Source organism: Phyllopteryx taeniolatus, chromosome 1, assembly GCF_024500385.1.
Source record: "Phyllopteryx taeniolatus isolate TA_2022b chromosome 1, UOR_Ptae_1.2, whole genome shotgun sequence".
In the NCBI taxonomy this organism is placed as follows: Eukaryota; Metazoa; Chordata; class Actinopteri; order Syngnathiformes; family Syngnathidae; genus Phyllopteryx; species Phyllopteryx taeniolatus.
In genome coordinates this window covers 3,949,047-3,966,181 of record NC_084502.1, presented here as the reverse complement: position 1 = coordinate 3,966,181, position 17,135 = coordinate 3,949,047, and the positions used below count along the sequence as shown (strand labels likewise).

General features: G+C 39.5%; 1 protein-coding gene across 4 annotated transcripts in view; it reads right to left on the bottom strand.

Annotated features, from left to right (window-relative positions):
• Positions 1 to 2,190: 2,190 nt before the first annotated feature.
• Positions 2,191 to 17,135, bottom strand: part of znf512b (zinc finger protein 512B) — a 34,262-nt gene continuing 19,317 nt past the window's right edge. For 2 of the 4 annotated variants that reach the window (XM_061755920.1, XM_061756004.1), the window contains 15 exons: positions 15,825 to 15,907; positions 15,548 to 15,676; positions 15,202 to 15,377; positions 14,837 to 15,105; positions 14,672 to 14,743; positions 14,450 to 14,584; positions 12,655 to 12,782; positions 12,200 to 12,292; positions 10,338 to 10,433; positions 9,798 to 10,046; positions 9,392 to 9,703; positions 9,094 to 9,195; positions 8,881 to 8,943; positions 8,096 to 8,194; positions 2,191 to 6,929 (listed from right to left, as the gene is read on the bottom strand). In XM_061755920.1, coding sequence (XP_061611904.1) covers positions 6,585 to 6,929; positions 8,096 to 8,194; positions 8,881 to 8,943; positions 9,094 to 9,195; positions 9,392 to 9,703; positions 9,798 to 10,046; positions 10,338 to 10,433; positions 12,200 to 12,292; positions 12,655 to 12,782; positions 14,450 to 14,584; positions 14,672 to 14,743; positions 14,837 to 15,105; positions 15,202 to 15,377; positions 15,548 to 15,676; positions 15,825 to 15,907 — 2,351 coding nt within the window. In that variant the 3' untranslated portion in view covers positions 2,191 to 6,584. The remainder of the gene's footprint in view (positions 6,930 to 8,095; positions 8,195 to 8,880; positions 8,944 to 9,093; positions 9,196 to 9,391; positions 9,704 to 9,797; positions 10,047 to 10,337; positions 10,434 to 12,199; positions 12,293 to 12,654; positions 12,783 to 14,449; positions 14,585 to 14,671; positions 14,744 to 14,836; positions 15,106 to 15,201; positions 15,378 to 15,547; positions 15,677 to 15,824; positions 15,908 to 17,135) is intronic. The other 2 variants (XM_061756170.1, XM_061756082.1) reach the window with 2 other exon arrangements.

Sequence of the window (17,135 nt, the reverse complement as noted above, 5' to 3'; positions counted from 1 at the left end):
ATCCACGCTAGACTACAAGTCCCAGAAAGCAACTCTTGGACTGGTCATGACAGTGCTTTTGAGCCTTGACCACAACTGGCAACGTGTGAGGAGCCTTTAGGCCACGTGTGAACGAACCTGAATTATGACGTCTTTTTTGACAATATAGACATTTTGTGGGGGATTCTAAATAATTACCTGTCGTATATAACATACAGACGCAACTGAATTTGTATCTTTACCCTCATAGCAACAGAGTGACCGAGAAAAAAAAATAGTGGAGACTAAGTCAATATCACCATAAAAAAAGCTTAGATATATATATATATCCATCCATCCATCCATTTTCTGAGCTGCTTCTCCTCACTATATATATATATATATATATATATATATATATATATATATATATATATATAGTGTAGTGTTAATATATTTAAAGATGTTCCTGTAAAAACTTGATAATCATCAAATGTTGTACAGGACTAGCTAGCTAAAAGATAAATTTAAGATAACTACCAGCATAGCACAGTTAGCTAAAAACAAAAAAATTGTATGAAGTACTGTACGTAGATGTTATGCAGTTAGAAATACATATTGGTCAAGATCCCACACTTTTTTTTACCCACATCTGCATGTTGTTCTTATGTGATTTATTCCAAGACAGTTGAAAAGCAATACAAATACAACATGCATTTTTTTATTTTTATTTTTTTCATCTTGCAGCATACAAGTATTATTTGGGTGCTTGTGAGTGCGATGACCTATCCGTGGCCTTTCTGGAGCTCAAAAACAAACAGAAAAACACAGATGAGGAAAAAATATAAAAACATAAAAAAATAAAGATAAACTGAAAACAAACAAAACAATAATAATAACAAAAAGCATTTTTAATTATTTATTATTTGAAGCTAAAACCCGTATCATCCAGAAAGAGCACAGTACCGTTTGGGAAGCAAAACAATATGAAGACAGACAGACAGAAGAACAAAGGCAAGAATTGAGCAGTTGGAGCTAATGTGAACTAAATGTATTTTTTGAAAATAAAATAATTGAAATCAGACAAGTCACTGTTGGTGTGGGAGTACACTCGCCTGACTTTGGTGCGGGCAGCGTGGGTTCAGTTCCCACTTAAGAGTCGGTGTTAATGTGACTGCGAATGGTTGCCTGTGTCTATATGTGCCCTGCGACCGACTGGCGACCAGGGTGTAGTACGCCTTTCACCCGAAGTCAGCTGGGATAGGCTCCAGCACCCCGCGACCCTAACCAGTATAAGCGGTGTTGAAGATGGATGGCTGGGAATCAGACAATATACAGTGTACATGCAAACAGCAAAATATGTCCACCGTCATGAACGGTGTGAACATTTTTCGCATTTATGATGGTGGACCTTCACTTACGTTTCTAACTGAATCATGTTGCTGACTGTGTACAGTGTTTAACAAATATATTTCAAAAGGTCTTCAATATCAGTTGTTATTTCACTATGACAGAGTGGACATGCTAAGCTTGACAACACCCAACTAAACACATAGCATGATGAAAATTGCAGAACTTACAATACATTAAGTGGAACTATTTACTCTGTAACAAACCAATGTTTTAGCCCAAGTTGAACTGAACTTATAAATGTGTTATCACCTCATCACATTAGTACATATACTCAACAATGATGGATAACTAGTTTTGAAATCTTAAGTCTCGGAAAATAGTTTGTTTAACTCTTGTTCAATTTATTTAAAAAAAAACATATCGTTAACAAAAAGATGGCTGACAATATCTCAATGTTATTAAAAGTGAAGACAACTTGCAATTTTGGTGCAGATTTTAGCGAGAAGCAGGAAGTCGACACACACGACTTGCTTTAGCAGGCCACATAAAACGATGTGGCAGGCTGATCTGGACCCCGAGCCTTGAGTTTGACACCGGTGCTCTAAATTGTCCATAGGTATGAATGTATGAATAGTTGTTTATCCCTGTGATAAGCGCGATTGGCTGGTGGCCAATCTAGGGCATACCCTGCCTCTTGCCCAAAGTCATCTGCGATAGGCTCCAACTCACCCTTGACCCTAATGAGGGTAAGCGCCGAAGCGGTACAGAAAATCGGTAATTTCTCTTTTAATAAATTCCTCACTTATGTTAGAAAAGAACAGATACATGTCACAGAATAAATACTATGAGAACTTTGCACAGAAAATATCACAAACATAGTTGACACTTTTTTTTCAACAAACCTTTATTAGTTGAGGGCTAATGAACAGTTCATACAATACATTTGGGAACAAAACTGTTAACAGTTGAGACACAGAGGAGGTAGAAAGCCTCCTCTGTTAGATACAACACAGCTTCATTTCAGATATCTTTACTACATTACCATTGTGAGCTACAACACCATCTCTTAAAACTTTCATCCAGTATAATGATACCTGCAAATTAGGCGAATGCCATTTTTAAAGTAGGTAGCGTACAAAGTCAACCACTGTCGCCCAAATAAAAGTGTACAATTCTGAGACAGTCTGACTGGATTTCTGTGAACTCGCCTCAGTTTTAGGAAACAACAAAGGGAAGACACTTTAGTCTGCTGTTTCTCCGGTTACAAAAGTCACACCACACACAGTCCAGATCACTAGAACGCTCAAACAACACTCCTATTTCAAGCCTATTTCATGGTATAGTAAGTGCACTAAATACAGAAACAAACACATATACATATGCCTTGTTGTCCCATATTGAATAAGTAATAATAAAGGACACTCCCTATGTATTTGTCATTGTGTATTTAAAATTAAAAAAAATCCTTATCAGAGTAATCAAAAATGACAAAATAACAGTGAATGCAGACAAATAAGCCTATGTTTGTGGTAAAAAGCTCTTTCAGAATGAACAAACAAGAAGTCAGAAACCGAGAAAAGCCAAACAATTGTGAGAAGACATCAATATCAAAATATCAGCAAGCACACAAAATCAGCTAAACATGGTGTATTGCTTTACTCTCTAAACATGTTGCAGTTAGCGCACACTGCGGGATAGATATGTGTTTTCCATACCATAGGAAGACAGATCGTAAAGGGCGTAATAAAATATAAAATACCCAGGTAAAAGCAGTGCTAAACTATCATATCGGAACACCAAAGCTTGCCCAGAAAATGGGACGTTAATGTAACATGAGTAACGAGCAGTTGATTCTGTGCCACTTCATAACACCCAGCAGAAAGCGTTAGACTCTTAAATTTGTCAGTCATTACAAAGGTGCTCAATGTTCCATACGCACACACACATACACATTCTCGACTACGGAAATTAATCAGTGCTTGTCTAATAAATCTTCACCAGTTACACCTGGATAGAAGGAAGTGGTCCATCCCGTCAAGAGAGAGACAGACACATGCATAATCATCTCCACCTGAATACACCTTCAGATGATTTCAAATGGGAGAAACATCTGAGCTTCACACAATAAAAAAGGTCACGTGTGTCAATATATATTCTAATTATGCTATTCATCAAAGTCGATATCACGGCTAGATTGAAATGATGACGTTTAACAAAATTTATAGGTGCAAATTCTGGAGGAGAGTAAAGGACGGGAGGCTATAGCGGACCTGCTGAGTTCTAACAGATTTAGTTTCAGGTCCAGAAACAAGTGGAAAAGTTCTATCTAGATTTCTAAATCGTTTTTACGCAGGCGTCATTAACATTTGTGGAGTTGTCATTTGTTCACGTCATTAACAAAACAGTGGATTCAAGTAGCTACTACTCTATGATTGCACACTTTTAGATGGGGAAATGTAATAAAATTGGATTCATATTTCTTTTAAAACTCAATCATTGTAGGAGGTGGCAGTTATGGCTTTGTGTGGTGAGTTAAAATTATATAGTCCTGCTGGATTATGAATAATATCACATAGATGTCCATTAATGCGTAAATAGAATCTAAAAGTCTGTCCCGAGAATAAAATATTTCTGTTCCTGTCTGACAGCTACCCCAAACCTCAATTCCAATGAAGTTGAGACATTGTTTAAAATGTGAATATAAACAGAATACAATGATTTACAAATCCTTGTCAACCTATATTTAATTGAATACACTACAAAGACATTTAATGCTCAAACTGATCAACTTTATTGTTTATTTTCAAATATTCACAAATTTTGAATTTGATGCCTGCTACACGTTCCCAAAAAGCTGGAAAGGGGCATGTTTACCACTGTGTTACATCACTTTTTTATCAACACTCAAAGGTGTTTAGGAGCTAAGGGCACAATTTGTTGAAGCTCTGTAGGTGCAATTATATCCCATTCTTGGTTGATGGACAACTTCAGTTGCTCAACAGTCAATCTCCGTTTTCGTGTTTTGCGCTTAATAATGTCCAGACAGGTCTGGACTGCTGGCAGGCCAGTCTCGTATTCATAGTCTTTTACCACAAAGCCACACTGTTGTAACAGAATGTTGCTTGGCATTGTCTAGCTCTTTCCCATAAGCATGGACGTCCTTGAAAAAGACCTTGCTTGGATGGCAGCATATGTTGCTCCAAAACCTCTATGTACCTTTCAGGATTAATGGTGCCTTTACAGATGCACAAGTCACCTATGCCATTGGCACTAAAACACGTGGCCCAGAGGACACGATGTCCATGATTTCCCAAAACATTTCGAAATGTGGACTTGTCAGTCCACAGCACACTTTTCCACTTTGCGTCAGTCCATCTCAGAGAAGTTTGGGCTCACACAAGCCTGCAGTGTTTCTGGGTGTTGTTGATATATGGCTTTCGCTTTGCAGCTTTTAACTTGCATTTGTAGATGTAGCGAAGAACTGTGTTAAATGACAATAGTTTTCTGAAGTGTTCCTGAGCCCACATGGAAATATCCTGTACAAAATGATGCAAGTTTTTAATGCATGCCGTCTGAGGAATCGAGAGTCATGGGCATTCAATGTTGGTTTTCAGCCTTACCGCTTACATGCAGAGATTTCTCCAGATTCTCTGAATGTTTGAATGATATTATGGACCATATATGATGGTGTCCCTAAATCCCTTGCAATTGCACATTGCAAAACATTGTTCCTAAACTGTTGGCCTATTTGTTCATGCAGTTGTTCACAAAGTGGTGAACATCACCCCATCCTTGCTGGTGAACAACTGATTCTCTCGGGGATGCTCCTTTGATACCCAATCATGACACTCACCTCTTTCTAATTAATCTGTTGTTTGAGCATTCCTGAACTTTCCCAGTATTTTGTTACCCCTGTCCCAGCTGTTTTGGAATGTTTTGCAGGCATTAAATTCCTAATGAGAAAATATTTGAAAAAACAAAACAAAACAAAAAACTAACAAAAATAACCCCACCAATGTTCACCAGTTTGAATGCTAAATAGCTTTCATTTGTAGTGTATTCAATTGAATATAGGTTGAAAAGGATTTTCAAATCACAGTTTTTTTTTTTTACACAACATCCCAACTTCATTAGAATTGGAGTTTGTAAGTAACCAAGTATCTTGGAGTGCAAAATCACAAGAGGGGAACTACAAGGGTTAAAGTGCAATGCAATATCTTTGAACATCCAGGTGTAAGTTCATATATATTATTATATGTGAATTATGATTTGCAATGATAAAAGATCACTCTCCTAAACCTCTATAAAAGATAGTATTTTCATTCTATTCTTATCTCTTTGATTCAAGATGAAGTAATAGACAAAATACGGCTTCTTTTTTAAAAAAAAAAGGTTTTTACCCTTTTTGATTGTGCTGCAACAGTGCAACGATCTTCAAAAGAATTTTTCCTTCCGTCAAACAATTGGCTTTGCCAATCTAACGTTAGTAATAATATTTCAAGCTTAGTTTTCTGTTTAAATCAGTTAAAATATGCCCGATGACACACTGTACAGAAAAACAACAATCCCTATTTGATTTTCTCTTCACTAATGTCACCTGCATAAATCCTGTTCTTATCACTTAATTATGGGTTTCAAAGCAGATACTGTATACCCTTCAAGTGGTACACAGACAAAACAAATCAAAATGGTTTAAAAAAAACTAAACGTTTAGCTTAAATGTGATTTGCTTCATTGAAACACAGTAAGGGGAAAAAAATGACAACACACAAAACATTCTGAACACACATGATCAATGATGGGTTTGTTAGATGTTGAAAGGTGACTGCATCATTGATTTGAGTATATACTACAGCTATATAGAGATATGTGTTTATGTACAGAGTATACCTGTGAAAGAAATGTGAACGCACTAGCAACATGACATGACTTTACCATGCTGAGAGAATGTGTTTTGTTTTGAATGTGAGTCTTTTGGAGTGAGTGACCGTCCACTGACAGGAAACAACAGCCATCTTGTTGAGAAAATATTATCACTGTGGAAGTCAACACTGCGGCTGTCTTTGATTTGATTTTCTCAAACTCCTACTGAGTGTGGGAACTGAAATTGGTGCCTTAATAGGAGACAAGTGGAATGGAAACAGTACCGTTACCGTGAGTACTTTTTAGAACTGTAGCCACATTTTTTATTTTCTCAGTGCTAGGTTTCTTGTAAAGTTCAACCACATCTGGAGGAGGCATCTTCTGTAGTTCCTTCGTTGACAAAAGCAGAGCTACTCAGACACTGACAGCCTCTTCGGTTTGCTTTGTCGCGCAGTAGAGCCATTGGGCTGTCGGTTCAGGTCAGGATTAGTAATGTCTGTAAAGTCAGGGCTTTGTGAAGGGGACTGTGTTGAGTCAGAGAACAGGGTCGTCTCACCCTCTGAGTTGTGATTGGTGTTAGGTTCTTCAGTTTGTGTTTGGGGATGCACAACCACCGGGGGACGCTCTTTGGGCTTGCGACCCCTCTTTTTACCAGTGGTGGCACCATTCCTCACCTCTTCTCTAATGCCGTCGTCATCCTGTGCTTTATTCTTGCTGCTGGAATTCCCTTCACCGTCTGATGCACGGAACCAATTCTAAAGCAATAAAAACATTGTTAGTGCTCATTAGACACATTCAAGAAGAACCAGGTGCAGCTAAATGACCTTCATGGTTTAATTAGAACAGAAAACCACATTTGTATACAGGCAGATGTTGGTGTAACCCCAAGGTGCCAAAAAGTGGTTATCATTTAACTCATTGATTGCCAGCTGTTTTCAAAGAAGAGGTGTTGTCAACTGTTTTAGTGCATTTTGGCTATCATTCAAGACCCACAGAAAATTGTGTTCTCTGACAATATAAGCCACAAAGCAAAGTAATGAGAAGACTATTTTTTTCACCTGAAAAAAAAAAAAACGTTTCTTTCTCGCTTATTCTGTTCTGCAGTAGAACATGGGTTCGTTTCACCAAAAACACAGGTTTCTGAAGCGTAAGATACAAGCTTTTTATGAAAAGAAACGTCAAGAAGAACAGTGACTTTGATGCTAATATGCTTTTGTTACACCTCAAACTAAAAAACAACAACAACAACAAAAAGACTGAGAAAGGGCTTTTGATGGCAAAATAATAATTTATTTTCAGATATATGCCAAAGAAATGCGCTGTGAGCGACGGTGACTCGCCTCATAGCTCAAAACCACAAAGACAGGTAAGGTACATTAACTTTGCCGTTTGGCTCACCAATAGCTAGTCAAATAATAACTACGCTTCAAGTTGGTTAAGCGTTGAATCTAGAAGAGAATAAAGCAATGGACAATACAGAGACTGGTTTTTGGATGTGATCATGGTAGTACAGCTAACTAAAGCATGTACAGAAATTGAGTGCAAAGTGGCTAATGTGCGAATATAAATTGTGTTGTGAGTGAGCAAGGTTGTATGACTTGACTTTATGACTTGCTGAACCCAAGTAAAGGAACTGACTCGATTTGACTTGACTGGATTTGTTCCACAGTAACGTGGGACTTGCTTGGAACTTGAAGGTTAAGACTTGTCCCCTGCACATATGTGACTTACAAACACTTCTGAAAAATATGGAGTATTGTGGGGGAGAAGCTGCAATTGGACAAAATCTTGACTACAATCAACCACCAAAACAGCTGTTGTTTTTAGCCACATGGGATTTTTAAGGTATTATAACGTAACGCAGAATTGTACGCATGATGATGAAGTTTACATTTGAAAGGCATGACTGTCTTTGACCCACCTGTGAGTGTGTCTTGCTTATGTGGTACTTGACACCACTCTCTGAATTAAACTCCTTCTGACAGATCAGACACATGTACTTTGCGAGTTCTCCACCTCCCTGTAACACACATGCAAATACAAATATTAACGTCATTCAGTGTACCTGTTCTTTATCTGTTATTTGAAGGTAACCATTTTAACCGATTATCTTAAAAGTGTTTTGAAGGATATCTGACCCAGGTTGGATGTCAAATCAAATCATAGTGGTGCATGTTTTGGGAAGCACTCCATTGATTGTCAAATGATAAGTTGTGCCTGCTAAACAGTGATGCCTTTGTGTGGACTACACACTCATCCAAAGCCTGTTCTACACTGTATGATTTTGGCATGTCAGAGGGCAAGATTGCGATTGATTATCTACACATTTCACGTCATGAGTAGTTTGCTTTAACATTTAGAGATTTAAAGACTGCACAAATCAGGTTTATAACTCTGTATATAAGTACGGGTTATAAGTTAATCAGGCTTATTTTTGTTTTAACTTTGTAAGAATCACAACAACTATGAACATTCTTTTTTTTTTTCAAAAATAGATCACCAGTATAACAAATTGAAATTGTTTCTGGAAGAATGTCTTGTATACCTTGTAATTCTTTGTATTTTCTCCTAAAGCATTTGACAGACTTGCTAGATTTCACTTGAGGGCATTTTAATGAACAACCATCATAAATCTTTAAATAGAGTGAACTGTATGATTGTGTCTACAGTGTTAGGGTAGGATTTGCTTCAGGTGAATGTTTATACCTGGCTACAGTTGGCAAGGTGGGCTTTTAGTCCAGACACACTGGAATAGACAGCCTCACAGCTCTGAGCAAAACAAAAATAAACAAAACATTCAACACTCCAACAGAACAACAGCATTACTTTCACAAATCTAGTGCTCAGACTTGTTTAATTCAATAATGGAAACAAATGTGTCTTCATAGTGAGAATCGTGAAACCTGGTGGAACTCTTACATCATTGGTGCAGCAGATGAAGCCATTTTCCTTGACCTGAATCTTCCAGGTCTCGAGAAGCTCCCTGCTAAAGTTGGGAAGGCCTGGACGAGTGTAGTTCAACTATACACAAGAAAAGTGGTAATTAACTGTGTTCATGGCTGTACAGTATATTAAAAAAAGACTAAGTGACTAGTTACTTCCACCTTCGAACACTTGGTGTCTGAATGAGTTGTACCTGTGCTTGTGTGTGAGGAGTTACATTATGTAACTGTTGCTGTCTCACGTGTACATAAGGCACCCGCTCAGTCTCTCTTACCCTCTTGCTGTCAGGCACAAGGTCGTCCTTGATGCGGCGCTTGGTGCCCCAGTCTTTTGCAAGCTCATCCTCTGCTATCTCCTGTAGGTGGAACACTGCCACCTGAGCTGACCGGCGCCTCACTCTGCCACTAGGTGTCCGTTCGAAATCCTCTTGGAGGCTTTCATTCCGTGTTGTCTTTTCTTTGACTCTGTTCTTCACTTGACTGTCTCTGTCTTTAACCTTGTCCTTCTCCCGGGCCAACTGTGTTTTTACATGCCACTCGGGCTGGCTTTGCTCTCTCTTCCCTCCTGTAAACTTGTCACAGGTGACCTGGAGAAACAATAGGACACTCAAATCTGCAACATCTATATAAACTAGGATTATTTTCCGTTAAAAAAGACACATTCCACGTTTGCTGTCTTACCCTCTCTTTGCCAGTGTTGTTGTTGGTGTCAGTACTATTGTCTTTGAAGTTGGTGGAGGCTGTCATAGTAGAGGTGATGGTTGGGGAGTGCTCAGTGCGTACATGGTAGTCCCTGCCAGTCTTGGAGCGATATGTTTTTCCACAGTGCTGGCACAAAAACATGGGTTTCTCAACATCAGAGAACTCACGTCCACAACGCTTCTGGTGGTACTGGTAGCCCATTAGACTGGTGAAGTGAGCTGAACAGCCCTGCATATTAACAGGGGAACGTGACGGATGTATGAGAAATATTGTTTAATATTCTTAATTAATAGAATGAAAACATGCTTGCAAGTGAGAGAGGAATATTGATATAATTACGGGTAACAGTCACTACAAGGCAGAAAAGAAGGAAAGAAATTGAGGAAGTGTAGTAATAAGGCCAAAGAGAAATCATAACTTGTATAATGAGGAGGAAAATGTGACATGAAATCTGGAAATGGGAGGCACAGCAAACCAGGCACTGGAAAGAATGAGAGAAACAAAAATCCAATTACATACCTCACTAGGACATTTGATTCTACCCATCTGTTTGAGTATTCGGCGTAGTCGTTCTCGCTCATGCTCGTCGTCAATCTGGCCTTCACTCCATGAGGACTGAGGGGGAGCAAACACACATTCCATAAGTGTATCTAAAAAAAAATGTTTTCCATTTCATGTGTTCACACTTTGCGAGGATTCACAGTTATGACACCCGTAAAAACCTGAGTTTTGGCTGGTGCCAAGACCACAAAAACAGATGGCAGAGCTGCCACAGAGAAGAAAGCCATGCAGATGACTGGACAAAGTATAGATTTACTGGGGGAATCCCAGTGATGTGTTTTTCTCATGTTAACACATTGGAATGACTGAGACACAACACATGCGTTCAGATTTCACACAAACCCATGAAATAATTTTGAATACTTCTATGACAGACAGCGCATAAGAGAGTAGACATATGATATTGCTGTAGCAACGGAAATATCAAGGTCAAAGTCAGGAGCCCTGTCCTTCTGTCAGCATGCTATGTTTTTGAGCTCTGCACTGATGCGCTGCCACGTGACCGCCACAACAACAATCATGACAGATAAGATCATTATCATGAATTAACCTAACCCACAATACTATATACAGTGAAACCTCGGGTTATGAATTGAAGTCGCAGTTAAATTCATCATTAGTTTATTTTATTGGGTAAAATCATGCTTTTCACAATTCACAATTAGATTATGTTGAGACAGTATATACGTATATTTGCTTGTTCCACTGCCCGAGCTAAACTCCACCCATTCTAGTATAAGGCTATTCTTGATAAGCTTACATGTTCTAACTGCTCAAAGTCTGTGATGATTCAAAATTCTCCAAATCTCCGATCTAGCACCTGGAGGCCAGTAAGAGGAGGCTACTTTGGATCTTGGTCCTGGAATGACCTTCAGAGTCTACTTAGACTGGCCTCGTTGGTATCTTTGCACAGTTTTTAACTAAAGGTTGCTGAATTTCGTGATACGAGTTTTCTTTGCACATTGACTTTGTAAATCTTCCTCATGGTGTTGTGACATTCTAACTACTGTTATTTTGTTATGCTTGCATTATGTTCATTTGGCAAGTATTTACTGCTCTCCATTCTGGACGCCTTCCGCGAGTCAATACTAAGACTGTTTGCAAACCAAATATAGTTTGCTAACTGAGGTAATTTTTCTTCAAAGATTTTGTGCGTAAACTGAACTGATCGTAAACTAGGTCATTATTAATCTGAGGTTCCACTATTTATCTTAAATTATAAGCATGCCATGTACTGTATTATTAGAAAATGTGCTCACACAAAAACACTCACACGCCACAAGGTTTGCAGCACATCCATTCATGAAACATTCATGATACTTTTTGAAACCGATTTGAATTATTCAGCAAACCCCAGAGCTCTAATGCAACGAGTGCTCTGATAATATCTTTAAGATGCTCTGAGCTGTCAAAATTTAGATAGCTGCAGAAAGAGTAAGCGCTTGAGGGATGTCTGTTCACTAATGAAACCCAAGATAAAAATTAAAGGAGGGCTCCCTGGTGACTAATGAAAATGTGACATACAAATACTGTGCAGTATACTGTAGCTTATGGAAGTGCAAATGCTGCTGCGAATAGGTCATTTATGTGCAGAAGCCCCCACACCGAACTTAGTGAAAGCTGACACTGGTGTCAGTATGGGGTGGATTTCTATACATAGTGCTGGTTTGACCTCTTTCATAATTAGTTGTGGTGCCAAGTCACTAAATCTCCAATTCGATGGACTCCCCTTGTCATTGATAAAATCTCCAAATTACGGTCTGCATCCGCCAGTGGTTCTGAGTGGAATTTAGTGATTTTTAGTGTGGATGGGTGTGTACCTTGGAGTTGTGCTCTGCCATGGTGTGGTAGTTAAGGCCTGCCTTGGACCTGAACTGCTTGTGGCACTGTTGGCACTTCAGGGCCTCTTGGAGCTGCATGGGGTTGAAGGTCAAATTAAGCCACCATATTAAGATTTAAAATAAAAGCATATGGGCCACACAATGGGCCAATCAATAAAGCAATATTCCATCTGTGACCTAATTTTGTTGTGGCTTTTGAAACTCCCATTGTTTGCAAAAGAGAGTCACTCACATGATTTGTTTGGCAATTTTTATGCCTGATCCCATTCCTGACACAACCCTTCCATTTTTTCAACGATACAACATAATAACATATTAGAAAATTATTTTGTGAACGACCAACGTATTTCCCGCGAACCCCCAGGGTTGAGGTCAGTTTTGGAATCACTGGTATAGCAATGTAAATGCAGTTAAAGTTCCCTCTATCGTCTGACCTTTTGGCAAATCTCCATGTGTTTCTTCAGGCCGTGGATTGTTTTTCTGGTGACGATGGAGCAGGTGGGGCACACAACTTCACCTCGCTCTGAAATTGCTTTCTGCCACTGAATGTCAGGAACAGTACCTAAAAAAAAACAAGATGTTACTCTGTGAGTGAGCAAATCAAATATTTGTAGTATGACTCTCTTAGGATTTGTCTCCTTTATTTTGGATGACATCTATTCCTCACGTACTGAGGTATTCTTTACTTGAGTAGCATCCCTGGTTTCCTGAGTAGCCATGATATTTAAAATTGTGCTCCCGTGTGCCAGTTTGTATTTATCAGTTTTTTATCTACTTTTGAATCAAAGCATATTGGGTACAAACAGCCCTTTGCTGCCTCCCACTGGTAAGACACAACAACACAATTTTCCTTGCAAGAAATTATGTTTATATTTTGCATATAGAGCAGTCAAGAGTAAAGTGTTGCCACAGTTACCTTGAAAATGTCACTTAGTTACTTTCCTGATTACTTGATCTTAAAAGTAACTTAGTTACTTTCCTGATTACTTGATTTCAAAAGAAACTAAGTTAGAAAAAGGTAACTTTTTAGTTACTTTCAGCAGCTGTCAAGTGGCAGGAATATGACTTATCCACAGTACAAAAAAAGCATTAGCTTAACCGTACCCATTACTTGGTAATGTACGCCACACAAGTTACAGAATGATGTCATCAACATGAAAACATGTAGTTGAAGCCACATTAAATGAAGCAACTTAGAGCAGCCTTGCGATGCCAAATAGCCAACTAAATATGAACAAGCACACAATTCTCAGTACACTTCTCTAAAGACTCTTAACTGATAGATAGATAGATAGACAGACAGACAGACAGACAGACAGACAGACAGTAGCAAACCTGCCGATTGTGTGGGGGTCCATGAAGGCAACTGTGTGTGTATAATGTATTTCGAGTTTAAGTATGCCAATCCCTCGTCAGAGTCGTCAGCATCCATTGTGTTTGCGCCAGTGGCTGCTTGGGTACACGTGAGTTGGCTGTGCGGAAAAACGTCCAACATGTCACCTGACGTCATTGCCCCAGGCGGCTCCGTTTATAAATATTGTGCCTTTTTTTTATATTGTAGTTAGTCGTTGTGTGCATTTTAGTCATGAATAGTTAAGGATATAGTGTGTTTCGTCTGTTTTATTTGTCATTACTAAAACAAAGGCTGAAAATTGGTCTACACTTATGACATGCACCGTGACTGAATCAAGTGTCTTGGTTATTGACTTGCCTCATGTTCCCAAGGACTGTAGTTTGTTAATGCTATATATCTGTTGCCTGAGTGTAAATAGCATATTATGATTCAAAAGCATATTTAGCTCAGGTTCTTGTGAACAAAAAAGCAACTATTGGCAGATAAATCAAAGTAACTGTAATCAGACTACTCGAATATAAAAAGTAACACCTTAGATTCCTTATGATGTCACCGGACCACATTTTCTGAGTAATGTGTTACTTTGTAGATAGATAGTTACTTTGTAACGTTACTTTGTAGATAGATAGTTACTTTGTAACGTATTACCGGCATCACTGAGAGTAAAAACTTGATATGAATGAAGAAGTTACAGTTTGTAGTTCATTTGAACTCAGAGTAGAAATGGTTGTGTTGTGTGTGTTTGTTTTGCATATTTTGGATTAAGTTTCATACTTAACAAAAAATTTGAAGCGCTTCAGTCAAGATAACCCCCTTCTTAGGGAAAGGTTAAACAAAATAAATCCTACATTTTCTAAGTTGATCTAGTTGTTCACCTGAACTGGTGGTGGCTGTGTGTTTAGTGGAGGACTGATTTGAAGTTGGTCGTCTGTGAGGCTCCTCAGTAAATGTGCTGCCGTCCCGTCTCTTCACGCGACTTGCCTTCAACTTCTCCTCCACTTTAGTCATTCCTGCAGCACACATACACAGAGAATTTTGGAGGTCACTAGCTCAACACAGATCTGGAACAGCAATAAGATGGATATATTTGTCAATACCTTTCAATCCAAATGTTCCAGAGATCGAAGGCTGCTCTCCAGTGAACTTCTTGGGTGTTTTCTGCTTCCGTCCTTGCTCAAGAAATAACATGAAAGAAAAAGAAAAAAAAGGTCAAACACTTAGAGTAAAAACATGTGGTGAAAATGGAAATGCAGTAATCTTACTGTGTTTCATTCGTTCTGGGTCTTCATCGGGATAAGATAGCGGCAGGCTGCCACATTCACTTTCACTTCCCCCTGCATCAGAGGATGTGCTTTGGGACCGAGACTGCTCAAATTGAGGCTGGGACTGGTGACGCTGCAGTGACGGCTGACTGTGCTGTTTCCTCTCACTCCTCTGGTGGGTCAGCTCTCCATTGTGAGAAGGGCTGGACACCTCCAGGGTCTTTTTCACTTTGAAGAACACTGGAGATGGAGGGTTGTTCTCCAGGGTCCTGAATTCACAAACCAATTAAAGTCAGCCAGCAATATGGCATAGCTAATATTATTACACTTGATAACAAGCCCGGAAATGTTAAAATCTTGTTTACCTTTTTACGGTGCTGGACTTGACAGGGGTCTTCTGAAGCTTCGGCTGCTCATCCTTTGACTCCAAACTAACCCTGTCTGGGTGGTTCCAAAGTATGTGTTTCTGTAGGCGCACCTTTGTTATAAACACTGCCTCACAATAGGGACAGCCATGACTCTGCTTCTCAACTACTGTGGTCTGAGAAAAAAAAACAAAAAAAAAACAGAGATGATGACAGGGAGTTGAGAGAAAGCACATCTAATAGATTTCGTTTGCTCGATAGTAGAAAAGTGAGCAATGTGAATCTCCTCTCAACCACACTGTACATCAGATATTACAATGTAGGTAGAGAGGGGAGAGAGGCTTACCCCTTGGCAGCGTTGATAGTGGTACTTTACACCATAGATGCTTGGAAACTCTAACCAGCAGCCTGAGAATGGACATTTAACTCTGGAGCGACGCTTAAACTCTTCCTTCCACTGTACCATCAAGTGGGCCTGTTTGGGGAGAGGACAAGATGTGAATAAATGTAAGGTTGTTGCTACATTGTATATTGTGCAAATTCGTGTAAGGCAGCCAGCCTACTCAGAGCAAATACGTGAAGCCCACTTCAAACACCCACTCAGTTCAAAGAGGGCTACTCACAGGGATGCTTCGCAGTTCCTGCTCTTCCGCTTTAGGACAACCTTTCCTCTTCCCCTCTGCTGCATCATCACACACTGTGTGTGCTGGCAAATCACAAGACAAAATAGAAATAACTAAATAAATAGAAAGATAAAAATCTGCATTACCACTACATAGAGGTGGTGACTCATTCGGGTCACTGAAATTTAAATAACAGAGGTGGTCAGTGGAATATGAATAATAATTTCATTCATTTCTACTGTGTACTGTATGCACACTGCCATTATAGGTCTGGTTTGGTTGATACTTTATTCTGATTGCCTTTGGAATAGTTTAGTGATGTATACAAATGAAGCAAATGTTCAAAATACCCAACCCCCTGATGACCGAGCACAAAGCACAAATTTGATATGATATGAGTGTGAACACATAAATATATTTGGCTTTGAGCTGTGGTATGATTTTAAGAATGCAGTGTGAGTAAACGCTGTCTGGTGAGCCCAAAAGATCAGCTATAAGTCTCTCGTGCTGGTGTGAACCTTTGACACAGCAGCACACAGAAAAATGACTGCTTCAGCTTTATCCTTCACTCAATTCCTGAGACTGCTGCTTTCATCGTTGCTCACACAATGTCTAAAGAAGGTCATAAGTGTTATTCTCCTTTACTTCTCAACCCATGATTTCTACCCACATGATGACCAAAGTGGTTTGGGTTATTATTAATGGTACTTTCTACTCTGTTACAATCAGATCTCTGATAAATGAGCATTGTACTCCATTTTGCCTAGCGCTACAGTCAAGGGGGGCTGGAGAGAGCTGAGTATTTTTGGAGTGGGGAGACAAAGGGAGGAGAGGAGCGACAAGGATGTAGAGGGAGTGCAGGCAGGAATCTTCAAGGCTGATGACTTCTTCCTTTGAGCAAGCGGAATACTACAGGTACATCGCAATAAATTAGAACAGTGTCAAAAGCTTAAAGCTGTTCAGTGTTTGTTCGTTACCCTTCTATGTATGCTGGCTTTGCAGTACTATAGGACTATCTCCAGCCATCCATCCATTTTCTGAGCCGCTTATCCTCACAAGGGTCGCGGGAGTGCTGGAGCCTATCCCAGCTATCATTGGGCAGGAGGCGGGGTACACCCTGAACCGGTTGCCAGCCAATCGCAGGGCACACAGAAACAAACAACCATCCGCACTCACATTCACACCTACGGGCAATTTAGAGTCTTCAATCAACCTACCCTGCATGTTTTTGGGATGTGGGGGGAAGCCGGAGAAAACCCACGCAGGCACGGGAAGAACATGCAAACTGCACACAGGCGGGGCCGGGGATTG